Source organism: Battus philenor, unplaced genomic scaffold, assembly GCF_028537555.1.
Source record: "Battus philenor isolate CCGP_79_NKW_IND1 unplaced genomic scaffold, ilBatPhil1.0.hap1 SCAF_18, whole genome shotgun sequence".
Classification (NCBI taxonomy): domain Eukaryota; kingdom Metazoa; phylum Arthropoda; class Insecta; order Lepidoptera; family Papilionidae; genus Battus; species Battus philenor.
This window is the reverse complement of record NW_027181680.1, coordinates 5,662,487-5,680,645: the sequence shown is the minus strand read 5'-3', so window position 1 is coordinate 5,680,645 and position 18,159 is coordinate 5,662,487. Positions and strand designations below refer to the sequence as shown.

The window sequence follows — 18,159 nt, the reverse complement described above, 5'->3', positions numbered from 1 at the left end:
TATTTTTTTTACATAAATTATATTTTCTATGATAAAAGTATATACTTCTTTCTATCAAGAAAATATATGCAAATGCAGCATAGGTTATTATAAGACAAAATTTATGTACAGAACATTAGCAGACACATCACAAGTAAAAATCTTTGGACTTTAATTTTTGAACAATACATCAATTAAGCATTGTAAACATTCATATGATGATATGGTTGTCCAAAATTGTTTTACATTCTTCAATAATATTTGCAAAAAATACCTATAATATTTTCATTTGTCAATGGGACTGAACATCATATTTTATTAACCTAGAAACATTTCAACTTGCAATACTTATCAGAGCTAAAATTAAAGATTTAATTGAAAACAATAATAACATAAGTTAACAGGAAGATTCCAGATATGGGCAGCATAAGACCGGTGATGCTTGAGGTGAGCTTTGGGAGAGGTTTTTGCAGTAGGTATCTAAAGGCTGACATGATGAAACATCCATTTATAAACGCAAGTTAGGTCTGGTTAGTTAGACAATAGTTACCATAATAACAGACACACTTCAATGTTTAATACAAATCCTCACATTATAATAACTTATATTGGTTTAACACCAATCATACCAATGGATTGAGACTATTTAGTTTTTCTCCCAAAAAATAAACTCCATGTGGAATAAAACATGATCAAACAAAAATGCATGTATATTTAATTGTGTCCCAGTATTTAGATTAATATTATTGAACATAAACTTACCCCCGGATTGCGCCTACTTGCTGGTCAGGGGGTAATTCTACTGCCGCAAAAAGATGCATCTCTCCTTCACGTCCAAATACTCCACCTGGAATCTTCCTACAAAATATAATTTGAATTTATTTAACAACTTATCATATGTGAAGACTTTGTATTTCTGTAAGGCAAATTTAAAGAATTGATATTTTTTATCAGTTTGTTCTCTTAAATTCTAAAAGAATTTTTTTTGAGCTTAAGTTGAATATACAATGATAATAGAGTAAAAAATATTTTTGTTGTCAATGAAAAAAGTAATATTACTCCTCAAGTAAATATACAAGATGAAATATGTTTGCTTATGATATTTCAAAAATGGTGTAAAATAATTTCACTTACCTGAGAAATTTTTTAAGAACACTGGCGATAGTATACACAGAGTAATTGTCGACATTAACAAGTCGACCAGTTTGTAAAAAGTGTATTAATTTTTTCATAGCACCTTGATGACCAGGAGCACGGAATACATCGCGACGGAGTGGTGCTTCCTTGTTTAATTTTAGTATCAGCACCTAAATACATCACAAAATTGACTCAAACAACTATGTTGTACCACAATAGAACAATTCAAATGTTCATACTAACAAGCAAAGGTCCTGGAATATCGTCTTTACAGACTTCATGAAGAGGAACACCAAATTTAACTTTTTCTAAACGTCTTGGATACGGAAGGGAATTTGGATGCCCACAAGATGTGACCACATTGCTTAATGTAGCGGCTCGCCGGTGCATTCGTCGCGCCCAATTGCTCATTTTGTGAAATGAATACGATTTGACCAAATATTAATTTTAACCAATGACCCACAATTTCAATTTTTATCAAAACAGAATGTAAAGTACAACCATGATGTACACAGTACAAGATTCATCGGAATAAATTTACTAGAAAGAAAATATTTGTGATTATTAGTGATTTTAATTTAATACAGTAAACGATAATGTAGTCTTCATTTTCGTTGTGACCACACCTCCATCGGTCAATGTTTAATTACAACAATGAAACGCAAACTTTTACAAAAAATTACAACTATTTAAAGATACATCTAATCTAATCTACCGCGAAATCTCTCGTCTGCAACAGTAAAGCTATATTTTTGACTTGACTACAATATGAAGTTAGCAGGGTTACTGTATGTATCTTTCGGTGTAATTGTAAAATAGATGCTTAACCAATACGATTGTTACCACAGACTATACGACTAGAAGATAATGTTTACCTCAAACAACCCAATCAAATAATCCAAATCTAAAAATCAAGAGCATAATAAAAATCCATAAAAAAAGAGTTTTCGCTTTACACATATTATCTCCGATAGGTTATTTCTAAAAATAAATTTATATTTATTAGCTTTTAAAAAAGCATTTGTTACTTTTTTAAAAGCTAATAAAAATAGTATACATTATTACCAGAAGGTTTTGTAGCATTATCCAAACAGGATTTACACTTTCTCTCGACTATCTACACAGCCATACACACTTCGATCAATATAATTTATATAATAAAACATAAATTTATGTTGTGTTTGTTACATAACAACAAAACCCAACATAAATTTATGTTTTTTTAGTATTGGTATCATAACTATTTTGAATACAACTTCAGCCAAGCTCAAGCTGGCTGGTAAGAATATGCTGATGGTTTTGGTAAAAAATGTAAATTATTATATAAATGTACAATACGGATATCGATATCGGAATCTCTTATTTTGATCTATACTGTGTAAATATTGTTTCCATAACAGTATCCTCTAAAATCAAATAAAAATTAGGGATACCTAGTTAGTCTTTAATTCGACGACATTTTAGAAACTTACTGTATTACACAGACATAATCTTATTTATCTGTTATATTATTCTACTCTGTGGCTGAACTTTAAGTCCGCCGGTCTTTAAAAAACAGAAAAACCCAACGTGTACCAAATATAGTACTTTTCAATTTTGCCTTTGTATTGTGCGATGCTGTGTAAGAGTTTTTTTTTTAAAACAATTTAAAACTGTCTACATTGTTCCTTCTTAACGTAACTAAGAAATATGGCAAATTTAGAAGACGAATGGCAAGAAAACGAAATATTACCAATTGTGCCGACAACCCTCACCAAAACTTTTCATAAAAAATCTTATTTATCGAATGAAAGTCAAGAACGAAGACCTGTTTATTCTCGTAACATTAATAATCAATGCCACAGTCATGCAAATAAAAAGGTGATTACAATTTCTTCAGAAAAAGTTGGGCGCGTTATTGGAAAAGGCGGGTCAAAAATTCGTGATCTTATGTTTGAGTCAAAAGCAAATATTAAAGTTAGTAGAGAAAGAGGTGTCTTGGAAACAGAAATAATTATAACTGGTACAGACCAAGCCATTGCTAAAGCTCAAGAAATGATAGAGAAACTTACCGAAAATTATAATTTAAATACAGGAACAATCAATAGCAATACAAACCGTGATAGTCATACAAACAATTATTTTAAATTAAATAGCGAAGGTGTGCAAGTAATTGACTGGGAAAAACTCAATGCTTCTCATGACCAAGCACAAAAGGAAAAATGGGATAATTTACCACCAATTGTGAAAGATTTTTATAAAGAAGATACCAAAGTAAGTAACATGTCAAATGATGAAGTTGCTTATTGGCGGCATAAAAACTTTGATATAAGGGTGAAGAGAACTTTTGAAAATGTTTCAAATTTGAGACCTATTCCTAATCCTGTGTTAACATTTGAACAAGCATTCCAAAACTATCCAGAAATTTTGAATGAAATATATAAACAAGGGTTTAAAAATCCATCACCAATTCAAAGCCAGGCATGGCCAGTTCTCTTAAGAGGGGATGATTTGATTGGCATTGCTCAAACAGGAACTGGAAAAACACTGGCTTACCTATTACCAGCATTGATTCATATTGATGGACAAATTATTCCAAGAGAAGAGAGGAAAGGGCCATCAGTACTCATTTTGGCACCTACTCGGGAGTTGGCTATTCAAATACACAAAGAAGTATCTAAGTATCATTATAAGAATATTAAGTCAGTTTGTGTATATGGAGGAACAGATAGAAAGCAACAAATTGAAGTTGTTTCTAAAGGTGTGGACATTGTTATAGCCACTCCTGGAAGACTTAATGATTTAGTTTCAGCAGACCATTTAAGCATTATCAACTTTTCTTATATAGTTTTGGATGAGGCTGATAGAATGCTGGATATGGGATTTGAACCACAAATACGAAAATCATTATTTGATGTAAGACCTGATCGGCAAACAGTTATGACTTCAGCCACATGGCCCCTAGGTGTAAGACGATTAGTTGAATCATATATGAAAGATCCTATACAAGTTAATGTAGGATCATTAGATCTTGCAGCAGTACACACAGTCACTCAAAAAATCTTAATGGTCGAAGAGGACGAAAAAGAAAATATTCTGATGTCATTTATAAATAATATGGAACCTACAGATAAAGTTATTGTGTTCTGTGGCAAAAAAGCAACAGCAACTCATGTGACAACAGAATTGTGCTTAAAGGGAATACTATGCCAATCTCTTCATGGAGATAGAGACCAAAGTGATCGTGAGGCTGCTTTAGAAGAGATGGTTGATGGTTCTGTTAATATTTTAGTAGCAACAGATGTTGCATCTAGAGGCATAGATATACAAGATCTAACTCATGTCATAAACTTTGATTTCCCTCGACATATAGAAGATTATGTTCATAGAGTAGGCAGGACAGGTAGAGCTGGAAAACAGGGTGTATCTATAACCTTTGTCACAAGACAAGACTGGTCACATGCTGGAGATTTGATAAAAATATTAACAGAAGCAGATCAAGAAGTTCCATGTGAGTTAGAAATAATGGCAAGGAAATTTGAAGCTATGAAGTTACGTAAAGCTCAAGAAGAAAGAGGCGGTAGGCATCCATTCAGAGGAACATTTGGACGAAGAAATTAAGTATTCATTTTAAATTAATGTATTTCTAAATTTAAACTATCCTTTGTATGTGATATATGAGATTTTTATCTTTGTTAGTATTAGTTAAGTTAATTAAGGTTTGCAGCATCTTTAAATTAAAACATATCTACAAAGTAATTTTATTTCTCTTTACATTATAAACTGCCTAAAAATTATATGGAGTATTATAATATGGATTATTTATTTGCAGTCTAATTACACTTATTCCATAATGATGTATTTGTTAATTAATAGCTAACCGTGAATATCTCTCATCTTAGAGGCTATCCCTCATCTAGATCTTGGTATTTAATTTTTTGAGTTAGTGTATTTTTTAATACTGTGATCAAAAAGTAAGGTGAATTTATTAATATTATGTTAATTCTTTATTTATTAATCCAAATCAATCTATTCCTCTTCAAAGTAATAGCCTCTGAATAAACACACATTTGCATACACTTTTTCCAGCCTTTAAACATTAGGAACAGTGTAATTCTGTTTTAGCTTTCAACACCTTCAAGTTGGTTTTTATTTCTTCAGTCGTGTCAAAACAAGGTCCTTTGAGTCCTTTGTTGAATAGTCAAAAGTAGCACAGAGCCCAATTAGGCAATATGTGTCTAGTTTTTGATGCTTTTTTTTTCAAATAATTAGTTATTTTGGTACAAATAGAGAATTTTCAAAATAGCTTGGACCATGCCAAATAGTATTCTAACTTTTGACAAACAGAGGCTTGCCAAATGTTAAAGACAGTCCTACCTAGGAAAAAAAATATTTGCCTGTCTTCCTGTTGCTCGCCCAGGAGTTTTAAAGACATTTTCACCTCATTTTTTTATCACAGTAGTGCATCATTACTGTCATCATTTCAGCTGTAAGACATTCTCTGCTGGACATAGGCTTACCCCAGAAACTTCTGTAGGATTGGGTGGAAACACTTTGCAAGTTAGTTTATAAATCACCATGATATTTTTAAATAAGATAGAGTATAATCAAAAGTTCAATAAATATTTTTTAATTGAAAAAAAGATCTGTGTACTAATATGATCTCTTTTGAGAAGTGTGATTTCGAGATATTGTCTATTACTAATATTAACCTTAACTTTGTTAATGTTACAGGAGTTATAGGCAAATTTATGTTTAGTATTAAGTTTTTTTTTGTTAAATTTGCTGCAGTAATTCCATAAATGATATGCACATTATAGTATTTTGATTTAATAATATATTCTTTATTTTTTTTTGTAGGAAAATCAAAATAAATCAATAAAAAATATATTAATAATAGTAATTATACACCAATACCGACACAAATATCTGCTAAGGATAAAAAAGCAATGTTTAAATTGTAATAGCAAGCAAATTCCTGTATTTATCTACAAGTACTGTATTTGTTGCAAATTTGAAAAAAAAAATTATCAACAAGTTAAATTATTATTAATTAAAAAAAGTAAAAAGTTATAAAAAATTTCATCAATTACAACAACACATTTAAATAAGTATATTGAATATTTATAACATTAAATGTAAAGTTTGTATTACACATTATAATTATATAACATTCATATTCAAGTTAATTTATCCAGCACTGTGTATTTAGCTTTCGTTGGTATGTTAAGAGATGAATAGTATCCGGCGCATGATTTGGCATATGGGAAATATAAAAATATTTTTATAAATATAAAAAAATTACCGTTTGTAGTAAATATATATAATATTTGCAATATATTCATCTTTTTGTCTACCAATTTAAAAATTCGAATATCTGTTATAATGCACAGATAATTGTTAATCAATATTGGTCTATATATTTTCTTACTGAAAAACAAATCATAATAAAAATAAATATTATTTTACACATGATATATTTAAAAAAAATATTATATTCAAAAATAAAATATTCTAAAAATAAGTCATCAGTTTGATCCCCCCTCTATTGAACTACTAATTATGTTAATAAAACATGTATTAGGATAAAATTAGTTACACTTTTTATCCAACAAACACTTTATACTAATGATATTGTGGTCTAGGTCTCAGATTATAGGTCTAATATGCTATTGTATTTTTAATAAATGGATAATTAAGGATTCATCTTATTAAAAATAATTGGCTAAATATTCAACAATATCACACACAATGCATATGTACATAAGACGAAAATTTAAGGAGTAAATAAATTGCATGATTAAACTATGTCAATTTATAATAATTTTTCAAAATTTCATTTGCATTAGGTACACTACAGGAAACAGCTTTATAAGTTAGTAGTAGTTTTATTTAGAAGAACCAAAAAAGGGAATTAATTCAGGACAAATAAATATTGGGATTATATGTGATAAAAGGAGTTTGTCAAAAATTTTTCAAGAAGTTACAGGTTAATAATGATGCAAAGAACTAGTGTTAATATACTGTCTTTTATTCCTTTATAATAATTATGCATTTAAGATAGGACATATATCAACTATAACTTTATAAGAAGTCAGACAAATCACTGAAGCAACATTGAATATAATATTCATACATGCTATAAGGTAGATCCTTTCAGTATTACATCCACATAACATAACAACATTGTAAACATATTCTGAAAAAGTATAGCATATTAAGCTTTATTTAAATATAATGAGATTAGGTATATTATTCCAAGTGATAGAGTGATATTAAAAGTTATAAACAGATAAAAGTTATTTAATATTGATAATTTAATTAAAAAATATGTCAAGGGCGGAATACATACTGGTTGTGTTATGAAAGTCCAGTTTTTTTTAATATTATTATTTGAAATAAATTCAACTGAAACAACAAATAGAAATAAATAAATCAATATAATTACTAGTGTCTATAGAAAATTAATAGACACATAAAATATTCAAAATAATTTAGACAATCTCTAATCGTTTCATTTCCTTCAGTAGTTCGACGCCCATCTTAGCAGGAGAGCGAGTGACAATCACGTTTGCTTTTTCAAGTGCTTTTATTTTATCCATAGCACCTCCCTTGCCGCCAGAGATGATGGCACCAGCATGACCCATACGCCTTCCAGGTGGAGCAGTAAGACCAGCAATGAATGAGACCACTGGCTTTGCTTTTTGACCCTGTATTTTAGAACATAAAGTTAGAGAAAGACACAAAATTATGTGCACACTATGATACTACATACTTGATAATCTATACACAGGGAAATCTCTAATTTAAAAACTTCAACACAAACAACAACAGCAAAATGTTTTGTAAAAATGGTTCATGTGATATAATGACTGAAGAATGTTTCAAAATGTAAACAACAATAAAACCATTGCATATACCACAACTACAGAATGTGAAGATATCAATGATTACCAAAACCTTTGGTTTTGACATCTTACCTTTTTGCTCTGTTAAAGAAAATAAATAACTATTACTCATTTTATACATTTTTTTTGTTAAAATTTTAAGTAAATTAAATGAAACAAGACCTAAAATAAGAAATGTAACTTACAGTATTATGTTGGATTAGATATTCGGAAGCCAACTCCTCTGCTTGCCCACCAATTTCCCCAATCAAGATGATTCCCTTTGTATTCTGGTCATTAAGAAATACCTCCAGGCAATCAATAAAATCTGTTCCATTGAAAGGATCACCTCCAATACCAACACAAAGAGTCTGGCCAAGCCCTGTCTGGAAAGTGATAAAATTAAATTTGCTTTGTCACTTTTATAAAATGAAACAGATATTAATTCTTGTAAATGGGCTTTCATTCATACAACATACAATTTAATTATGAATTTATAGAAAGATTTCCGCGACGTTGATTTTATTGAGAAGAACCTGGCAAGTAACTTGATAGCTACACAACACCAATCTTACATCTTCTTGCAAATATATTGTATTTTAAAATAGCCATTTTATCCGGATTTGAAACCGATCTTGAGGAAGATTATTATGTAATCAATATACAATATACCCTAAAAGACTGATACATACCATACATATAAATAAATAAAAAAAGGAAAATAAGAGTATGGTGTAACACTAATATATTTATGAATATGATAAATATTCAGTTTGTTTTTTGTTTATGCTAATTTCGTGTGGAAATTTGGTTACACAATATAAATTTTAACAAATAAGTAATTTTTAACAATAGTTTTTAACTCATTGATTTTAAATAAAATATGAATGAATGTCCTTAATAAATAAACTTTAAAATATTGGAACAGAACCAATATTTCAAGATGTATATTAGCTGAAAAAGATTGAAAAATGTACAAAATAATTAATTTATAGTTATAGTACAAAAAATAGGCAGTAATGATGTCTCTATACTTTATAGTGCTACAGAAACCGCTTAAGTCGTCTTAAGAAAACATGGCTGGGGAAAAATAAACATGAGAATTGCCACTGTGTTAATGATAAACTGATGGGAGCAGACAATTCTTTGCCGTCTCACAGTGAAAAATCAATCCTAACAAGTGGTACAGTTGTTTTAATAGCAATATTTTTCCAAAACTGCAAATGATCTATGGCCATATTGGCAATTAACATGAAACAATAATTTCATGGAGTTCACTTTTCTACTTATATGTTTATATTTAATGTTTTAAAAACTGTCAAATGAGTTCATTTAATTTAATTGTAGTTGTAAAGTAGCCTTTAAAATAAGAATTATTAAACTTACCACTGTGGTTTGATGACAAGCTTCATATGTTAGAGTGCCAGAACGGGATACAACACCGATGCATCCAGCTTTATGTACAGCTGCTGGCATAATCCCAATCTTGCATTTTTCAGGAGCAATAATTCCAGGGCAATTGGGACCCACTAACCGAGACTTATTCTGGCGCAAAAGTGCATGCTTCACACGGACCATGTCCTGAAAATAATGATTTATTCATTTTATTATCCACAAGGGATAATAAAGGGACCACTTATGTCATGAGGAGTATGCCAGAAGAGCCCAATTGAAAAAAACTACTATCAGATTAAATTCCTCTGTAAGGCACCCTTCCTAATGTATTAAAAACATAAAAAGTGATGTAATGTCATATACAGCTATTACATGTTCAGTTATGTAATAGTACAAAATTTGATATTTGTAAGTTGTGTCTTAACCAAAGAATAACCTGATTTAAGTGAGTCTCATTTGAAAGAAAGTCAATTTAATAATAATATCACAAGTTAGTGGGGAGTGTACCTACACTAAAAGGGCTTATGATTTAATTAAGGTTGTGGAATTCACTGAATGAGAACAGCGCAAACCTGTCATTGTGTTGATCTTTGAGGAAAGCTTATTAAGCCTTGCAAGTAGCCATGTCACCTATGCACATATGCAGTTGCAGATAAAGCTAAACTAAATGATAAAATCAACAATATTTACATGTTGCGGAAGTCCTTCAGTGATGCATACAATAAGAGGAACTTCTGCTTCTACAGCTTCAAGGATAGCAGCGGCAGCTCCTGGTGGTGGAACATAAATAACAGATGCATCAGCACCTGTCTTTTCCATTGCTTCCTTCACAGTTGCAAATACCGGTTTTCCCAGATGTTCTTTGCCAGCTTTTTTAGGAGACACCCCACCAACAATTTTTGTTCCATAGTCCAATGCCTGTTGGCTGTGGAATGTTCCTTGCTTACCAGTGAATCCCTGAACTATTACTTTAGTCTCATTAGTTATTGCCAGATTTTTTCTTGTTTGTTCATATGGCTTGCCCGCGCCTCCACTGCATGAGTACCTCACATTAGTGAGTTTTAGGCCATCTGTGATAAAAATGTTTGTTCATTATTTCTAATTTCAAATACTTTGTACTTCTAGAATTTAATAGTTTATTTTTAAACTCTGTTGCAGATATAGTCTAAAATCATATTGGAGTGATTTTATTTATGTTATATGCACTTTTTTTAAACCAATAACTAGAAAAAAGGAAACAATTCAATTATTTAATTTCAAAAAAAAAAAAAAACTTTTACTATTAGTACAATTTTGAATATACATACATATTTACATAAATTTAAATAAGGTCAATCTTGTTGAGTCTCCACAATATATATTTACTAGAATAAACTCTCAAAGATATGAGTATTTTCTTCTTAAAAACTACTCATATCTGTTAGTTTGTAAAAATGACATAAAAATGTATAAAAATCAAAAAAGTTATTCTGTGAATGTGTGTAAATTAATAAATATTTCATTAATCTTAATATCAACATTATTTATAAAATTTAATGAAATGTGTAAAAACCAGACAACCTTACTTGTAAAACTTGATATAATGACATATGAAAACAATCATGATAAGAATTCTGTTTATAATTTAATAGAACAAAGTCCAGTAATATTTGTTCATTAGCAACCTCAAAGGATTTTACATGGTAATTATTTTGGTTATTGTGCGACATTTTAACAAATACGTAACCAGAAAGAATTCAGGCAGTCAATTCATTTATTTTTACAGGAGAGTTTAAATTAATACACAATCAAAGTAAGGTTCTGGCTATTGATATTAAGTGTAATTTGTTATGGATAATTTGCATTGTTTCAAAGTATTTAAGTCAATTAAAGTTTTCACAATAATGTGATATTTATAGATGAAGGTCTGGGTGAAATTAGTTGTCAATGAATTTGACATTGTATCAAGCGAACATTAATATCTGTTAATTATTAAATCGTCATCATGTGATGGGCATACATTTTATAATTTTTTTGATTATCTAAAAAATGTTTAAAGGGAATAATTACAAGGTTATTACAGCGAAAAATTAATTTGTCTGACAGTAACGTATATTTACTTCAATGTTACAATAGTTTTAAATATCAAGCAATAGTTAAAAAATATATATACATATATACTTTACCTTTTAACCAAGGAAGAAATCGACGCGAGACAGCCATTGTATAACTTTATCGAAAATTTTACGGGACCCTATGACACTGACAAGGTGCCAGCCATTACGTAATGACAGACGTTAAAAAGAGACAACACGATTGAAAGAAAATTTGCCTGCAGTATTTACGATAGTTTAATTTTATAACAACATTAAATATTACTATGCTATATTTAATATATGTGTTGTACAAGCAAACTTAAAAAAATCCCTTTCTTATTATAAAGTTTATTTAATAATTAAATCTCAAAGCTTTTCGATTAAAAAAACGTTAATATATTTTTCGGAAGAGACAATATTTCAGAAATCAAACTTTTGGTGAATGCGATTATGCTTATGAAAAATCTCAAGTCGTGTAATAAACTACTACTCAATCCAAAAATTGTCCAATTACTTAGATTAATATTAAATGATCTGAAAAACCAACGCTTACATATAATACGGAAAACTCCTTTCTTATAATTCCTGTTAGATTTCTAAATATTTTTGAACGAATAAATATTTCTTCTCAAACAACTAACTATGCTCAATTAGCTGTTTTATATTTTGATTATGACGTCTACGTCATTATTACAAAAACATGCAACAAAAATCAATTAGATTCAAACACAAGTTGTGATAAAATTTGATTATTTATTTTGAAAATAAGTTTATTATTCATTGTTATCACAAATTATAAATTATTTAATATTTATCTATTACTGTTTGGACTGCCTTTTGGAACGAAATATACAACAACGTCACTGTCATTAACAATTAAAAAACAAATCTTATCTGAATCATATAAAGAACGCCACGTACAAGGTGCAGGCTATTATTATAATTTTACAAGTAACTGCTATAAAGAGTAATACTGCAACAAATAGTGGAGATAAAAATGTGCGGGTCAGATAAAAAATTAGGTGAAATTCGAGCACTGATACTTGTTGGTGGTTATGGGACTCGTTTAAGACCTCTGACTTTGAGTAGACCAAAGCCGCTTGTGGAGTTTGCTAACAAACCAATTCTTATACATCAAATAGAAGCTCTCGTTGAAGCTGGAGTAACTCAAGTATAAACTTTTCTTTATTTAGTTTAGCTAGTTAATGTAAAACAGACTTAGAACTAAAATTTCAGTTTTATTGGTGTATATTGTATAAAATTTTATCAAATCAAATATTATATCTTAATAAAAAACTTTGTTACATTCTGCTTTCATGTCCATGTCTCTCACAAAGGGTGTTTACAAGCGGACTATCACAATTGGTTCAATATAGTGATATTACATAGCCTTATTTTGACTTCTCCAGTGCATGATAAATAAAGAAAATGAAAATCCTGTTGTGTAATTTTCAGGTGATTTTGGCTGTTTCATACAGAGCAGAAGAAATGGAAAAAGAACTGACAGAGCAAGTCTCCAAACTTGGTGTATCACTTACATTCTCACATGAAACTGAGCCTTTGGGAACAGCTGGTCCTTTGGCATTAGCTCGAGATTTACTAAATTCCAGCCCAGAGCCATTTTTTGTTCTTAACTCTGATGTTATTTGCGATTTCCCTTTTAAAGAACTTGCCAAATATCACAGAAGTCATGGAAAGGTAAACTTAATCTTATTTTTACATTGATTAGTTAAATAGTAGATAGACATCTAGGAGTAGAGTAGATCTCTATCCTCATTGAAATAAAAGATTGTTGTATGAAGTAAACAAAATGAATATCCCATATAGAATACTCATGTTTGTCGAAGTTATATGGCTATTTCTACACCTACAGGATTAATATCATTGAAAATGAACACAGTTATAAGGCACCTAAGTTATGCTGATATTGCATTTCAGCCTTTATCTGAAGTCTGTCATCTGTCAACAAGAGGATTAATTTGATGTTGGTCAGGAATTGCTGGTTAGCAAGTGGTCAATAAAAATAAAGGTTTAAGTGGCAGCTACAAATTTAATAGATAAACTACTGTTTTCCTCAGTAAATGAGCTAATTAATAAATATATCATTTTTGTACATTTGAATTTTTTTTTGTAATATTTTGTTACATTAAGATCTGTTAATTATTTAGATTAAATTAGTAGTTAAAACACATTAAATATTATTCCTGTGATATATTGACAAAGTTCATTATACCTTTTAGGAAGGTACAATAGTTGTAACCAAAGTCAAGGAGCCTAGCAAATATGGTGTAGTAGTTTACAAAGATGATGGACAGATAGAAAGCTTTGTAGAAAAACCTCAGGAATTTATTTCAAACAAAATAAATGCTGGTAAGACCAATGTTTAAACAAAATTAATTATTTTATTTAATATCTTTATTATAGTAATATTATCATTCTTTATTCTATTTGAATTTGTGTCGAGTACATAGTATAACCATAATGTTATCTTTATTGTTAGACAAGATTTTTAAATGGAAATTAAAGTTTACTGGCCAAGTTATATGTAAGGAAAAAACAGCAGTTCATCAATGATTCACAACCAATTTGGTAAAGCAATAGATAAGTTAAAAGATGTTTAGTTATCTGCAATGCTCATTGCATTAAAGTAAACAACTTCCAGTATTTCAGTAATATAAAAATGGCTAATATTGGTAGAGTAAGTAGCAAATAGTTTACATAAATAATAGATTAAAAATTCATGAATATATTTTATTTATTTTGGTAAATATTTACATGTTATATACAAATAACTTCTTTTAATAGGATCAATCTCTCTATTCAAATCAATTTAAATACTCTCGGTTTATTTATCTTCAAAATTTTGACTTTTGCAGGTATGTACATACTTAATCCATCTGTTTTAAGCCGCATTGAACTGAGGCCAATGTCAATAGAAAAAGAAGTATTTCCATTCATGGCCCAAGATGGTCAACTATATGCAATGGAGTTGCAAGGATTCTGGATGGATGTAGGACAACCTAAGGACTTTTTAACAGGTGGGTTAAAAAACCTTGTATATTTATATTAGTAAAAATTAATCACAAAAAGTGCTAAGGAAAAAATTCGTAAAAGGTTTGTCCAATTTTTTAATAAATCTTTAAAATTGAAAAAAGTTAATAACATATCCATATTACTCTTTTTTTACCTTAAAGAATTGCTTGTCTGAAGCAGCAATACATACATATTGCTTGTGAAATGACCTGCTTTTGGGCATTCTTAGGTAGACCCATGAAAAGTCACTGTAATACATAATTAGACAAGTGGTAACATTAAAGAGAAAGTATGTTTTGTACAAAATACAATACTTGTTTTTTTAGTATAATAATAATAATAATATGATAATAATATGATAAATCTATTAAAAGTAAACTCTGAAATACATTTTATCTTTTTCAATTGGGAAGGATCAATTATGAAAATAAGAAGTCTGTCAGGTGATGGCTTACTCTATATTGAAATTTACTAAAGTAATTTCCATGTTTCTTCCCTTCTTTCTATCAACTAGATATAAAAAACAGTCTTAAATTCCTTTCTAGTGCAACAGATAAAGACAATAATTTTGGTTTCCGATTATAGATTAGTTAATGTTAGAATATTGTTATTATTGTCATATTTATATATTGTTTTCACGGTAATAGCAACTAATATTTTTAATTGCAGGGATGTGTTTGTATCTTACTAGTTTGCGTCAAAAAAACTCTGATAAATTACATAATGGTGCAGAAGTAGTTGGTAATGTTCTGATAGATCCATCTGCAACAATTGGTAAAGGCTGTCGTATTGGACCCAATGTTACCATTGGCCCTGATGTAATTATTGAAGATGGTAAGTTTTATTACTTTATACATACATGTCCCATAAAGCAACGTCAAACAAGATAATTGGGTGAGATGTCTTTATTTCATATAATTTTATTTGATTTAATATGAACAATTATATAAATTCGTTAACATGTAAAGTATTAACTGCAAAAGATTTAGGAATTAGTTTTGGGTAATATTCAGTATTTCAAATATCATCACTTTTATGATATCTTAACACTGGTATACAAATTGTTAAAAAAATCTTTTAAGCCATGACATATATTATGGCAAGCATAATGTTGATGAATTAATAATTATTCTATAATAGGTTATTGACGTTCGCAGATAACACTTGTTTCTGACCTCATAACACGACGACTTTTACATATTTTATGAGTCTGTCACGAAGATATAGTCACGTTAAATATGGAGATGTCGACAATTGTAATTCAAATGAGAATTTCAAATGTAATTCCAGATAAATGTGTAGGTTGTCATTTACTTTGGTTGAATGTTGGCACTATCCTTATTATATAGAATGAGATGGAGATGTTTTATTGCAATTAAAAAGTTTGTTAAAAAATAGAAATGTGTATAGATTATACACGTTTTTTTTTTTCAAATAAATCATTTCAAAATATCCACCAGCATACACACAAAATTTTAAGTTTCAAAACCAAATTTCATATAATACAACTTAAATTATACCAATATGCTGTAATTTCCGAAATTACTTATGCCAATAATATGATGCTAATGCCAATCTATCTTTAATCCTAAGGTCGACCGAAAAGGCTTTGTTGGCCAGTATTTGAAAATAAAATAATAGTTTTCTTAGTTATATCACTTATGGAATATATTACGATTCAACATGACACGAAGTTGTTCCTTTTAGAAGACAAAGATCCTCCTAGAAGTTTGTGCTTTGTTCCCATGTTCTAAAGACGAAAATATGTTTTGATAACACAATCGCACACATTTTATATTTATGTGTATATATATTTTTAATTTATTACAGGTGCATGTATAAAACGGAGCACTATACTGCGGGGTGCATGCGTGCGCCAACATGCGTGGCTGGATGGATGTATCGTGGGCTGGAGATCAGTGGTGGGGAGATGGGTGCGAATGGAAAATTGTACAGTCTTGGGCGAGGATGTCATCGTCAAAGACGAGCTCTATGTTAATGGTGGTCAAGTCCTCCCCCACAAGTCAATAGCACAGTCTGTCCCTGAACCACAGATAATAATGTAAAATAATAGTGTATCTAAAAACTTTGTAATGTACAAACTTAATTTTTATATGCAAATTTGTATAAACATTAAAATAGACTTAAATTTGTTTATGACGAAAATTAAAATTCTATAGTTTATATTTGCGATGTAAGTAAAGATAGCACAAAAAGTGCAATATTTTAGTTGTAGAACTAAACATAGTAGACCGCATATTGCGTTCTAACTTTTCATTGCAATGATTTTAGTTAAGACTGTTATGTTAATTATTTATGCAGAAATTGCATAGTCACATTCCGTAGTTATTATAAATAAATATAATATTTTAAATTTTTAAATATGGGCGCCATGGTGTACTCACTATTGTAGGTCACACTAAACAATTATATCATTCATTAGCCAACATATTTTTTGTATACATAACAAAGATTAAATGGATAAAGCATTTTTAAACGTTGGGTGTTCCACGTTACTGGAAGACCTCCAAGCTTTCCTATAAAGCGTCACTTGGGCCGACGCTTATAGACTGACTGCACGAAATAGCCCACTAGAAGTCTCCCAAGCTCAGGCTGAGACTTAATATGCATTAACAGATACCAGCGGCTTTTATAGTTCCAGCAATCTCGGGGATTCTGACCTGGTGAGATAAAATGTAAAGCTCTAATACTGTAGGTATAATTATGACTTACAATGTTCTACAACATAAGAACATGATAGCCTATCGTCTTATAGGCTGCATGCTATTTTGCCATCTCTGTGCTATAAAACAAATTTTGCAAAGTATTGATGTTTTTAAATTACATTTACAAATAAATATTTATGTTAAAAAATTTTAATAACAGTAGACATTTATTTAAGCATAATAAATTCTTGGATTTATAATTATTTGTATAACCAAAAATTTAATAAAATTATTTAAAAAGAATTTGTTTAAGTAATTATTTAATAAATGCCTATCAAATTACTTGTCACTCATTTGTGAATACACAAAAAATTCCATTTTTGACAGTTTTATTAACTGTATAAAATTTAAAATAAAACATTACATGTACAATAATGATTTTTCTTCTTGGCTTGCCCATAATGACATACTATAATTAAGTAACTTGCAAATTCAAATAAATAAATTAATTTATTAGTGATTGGTTGAGGAATCTTATATGATTATTGTACGTAGTTATATTATCCTAATAAACAAAAGGTTATTCAGATGCGAGTTATTTGTTCAAAAAAAGATTTATTGGCCTAGAGCCTCCAGAAAAGAAGCCTTTGAATTTGTAATTCTAAAAACTGCACCGCTTAAAACCCAATTATATCACAATTCTATATTGTGATAACTATTGATAAGTTTACTTTGAAAGTGACGAAAAGTTCATTCCTTTAGAAAGTTATGCAGAATCACATTTGTGCATATCAAATATTATTGTTGATGTTTAATCTAGCGTCGTGAAGGTAACATCTTACAACTAATTATGACTTTTTTAAATTTTTGAAGCCATAATTATTTTCGTTTTCATTGATTTTTGAATACCTAAACATTAGGTTATAGTGCTCAAATAATATATAGTCTTAATGATATAGCGGATGAAAATCTTATTAATTAACATAAGCAGCTTGTCCTATCATTTCG

The 18,159-nt window shown here is 29.4% G+C and overlaps 4 protein-coding genes across 9 annotated transcripts in view; 2 read left to right on the top strand and 2 right to left on the bottom strand.

The window, feature by feature from the left end:
• RhoGAP71E (Rho GTPase activating protein at 71E) overlaps positions 1–1,913 on the bottom strand; it is a 31,913-nt gene extending 30,000 nt beyond the window's left edge. For 5 of the 6 annotated variants that reach the window (XR_011106765.1, XM_068763793.1, XM_068763796.1 and 2 more), the window contains exons 1-3: positions 1,360–1,913; positions 1,114–1,286; positions 742–837 (exon numbers count right to left, since the gene is read on the bottom strand). Coding sequence is in view for 5 of the 6 variants with exons in the window: in XM_068763793.1 (XP_068619894.1) it covers positions 742–837; positions 1,114–1,286; positions 1,360–1,527 (437 nt within the window). In the remaining variant the exon portion in view is untranslated. The remainder of the gene's footprint in view (positions 1–741; positions 838–1,113; positions 1,287–1,359) is intronic. The other variant, XM_068763794.1, reaches the window with a different exon arrangement.
• Positions 1,914–2,636: 723 nt separating this feature from the next.
• LOC137920142 (probable ATP-dependent RNA helicase DDX43) lies at positions 2,637–6,564 on the top strand. Its single transcript, XM_068763382.1, has one exon. The coding sequence runs from the start codon at positions 2,806–2,808 to the stop codon at positions 4,714–4,716; it is 1,911 nt and encodes a 636-aa protein (XP_068619483.1). The 5' UTR covers positions 2,637–2,805; the 3' UTR covers positions 4,717–6,564.
• A 952-nt stretch (positions 6,565–7,516) lies between these two features.
• Positions 7,517–11,648, bottom strand: Scsalpha1 (Succinyl-coenzyme A synthetase alpha subunit 1). The gene is made up of 5 exons (XM_068763383.1): positions 11,543–11,648; positions 10,068–10,447; positions 9,369–9,563; positions 8,189–8,368; positions 7,517–7,805 (listed from the first exon to the last, which is right to left on the bottom strand). Exons 1-5 carry the CDS (start codon positions 11,577–11,579, stop codon positions 7,590–7,592), a joined length of 1,008 nt encoding a protein of 335 aa, XP_068619484.1. The 5' UTR covers positions 11,580–11,648; the 3' UTR covers positions 7,517–7,589.
• A 649-nt stretch (positions 11,649–12,297) lies between these two features.
• On the top strand, positions 12,298–17,411 carry Gmppb (GDP-mannose pyrophosphorylase B). Its single transcript, XM_068763491.1, has 6 exons — positions 12,298–12,623; positions 12,908–13,150; positions 13,693–13,822; positions 14,329–14,490; positions 15,155–15,319; positions 16,316–17,411. The coding sequence occupies exons 1-6, from the start codon at positions 12,450–12,452 to the stop codon at positions 16,549–16,551; spliced, it is 1,110 nt and encodes a 369-aa protein (XP_068619592.1). The 5' UTR covers positions 12,298–12,449; the 3' UTR covers positions 16,552–17,411.
• Positions 17,412–18,159: the final 748 nt, after the last annotated feature.

Excerpts from the sequence above, each read along its gene's own strand:
- LOC137920142 (XM_068763382.1), top strand. The coding sequence starts at position 2,806 with ATGGCAAATTTAGAAGACGAATGGCAAGAAAACGAAATATTACCAATT.
- Gmppb (XM_068763491.1), top strand. The coding sequence starts at position 12,450 with ATGTGCGGGTCAGATAAAAAATTAGGTGAAATTCGAGCACTGATACTT. Across the intron at positions 13,151-13,692 it reads ATCACAGAAGTCATGGAAAG|GAAGGTACAATAGTTGTAAC; the intron begins GTAAACTTAATC and ends TATACCTTTTAG. Across the intron at positions 14,491-15,154 it reads ACCTAAGGACTTTTTAACAG|GGATGTGTTTGTATCTTACT; the intron begins GTGGGTTAAAAA and ends TTTTAATTGCAG.
- Scsalpha1 (XM_068763383.1), bottom strand. The coding sequence starts at position 11,579 with ATGGCTGTCTCGCGTCGATTTCTTCCTTGGTTAAAAG. Across the intron at positions 10,448-11,542 it reads ATTTCTTCCTTGGTTAAAAG|ATGGCCTAAAACTCACTAAT; the intron begins GTAAAGTATATA and ends TTTTTATCACAG. Across the intron at positions 9,564-10,067 it reads CTGAAGGACTTCCGCAACAT|GACATGGTCCGTGTGAAGCA; the intron begins GTAAATATTGTT and ends CATTATTTTCAG.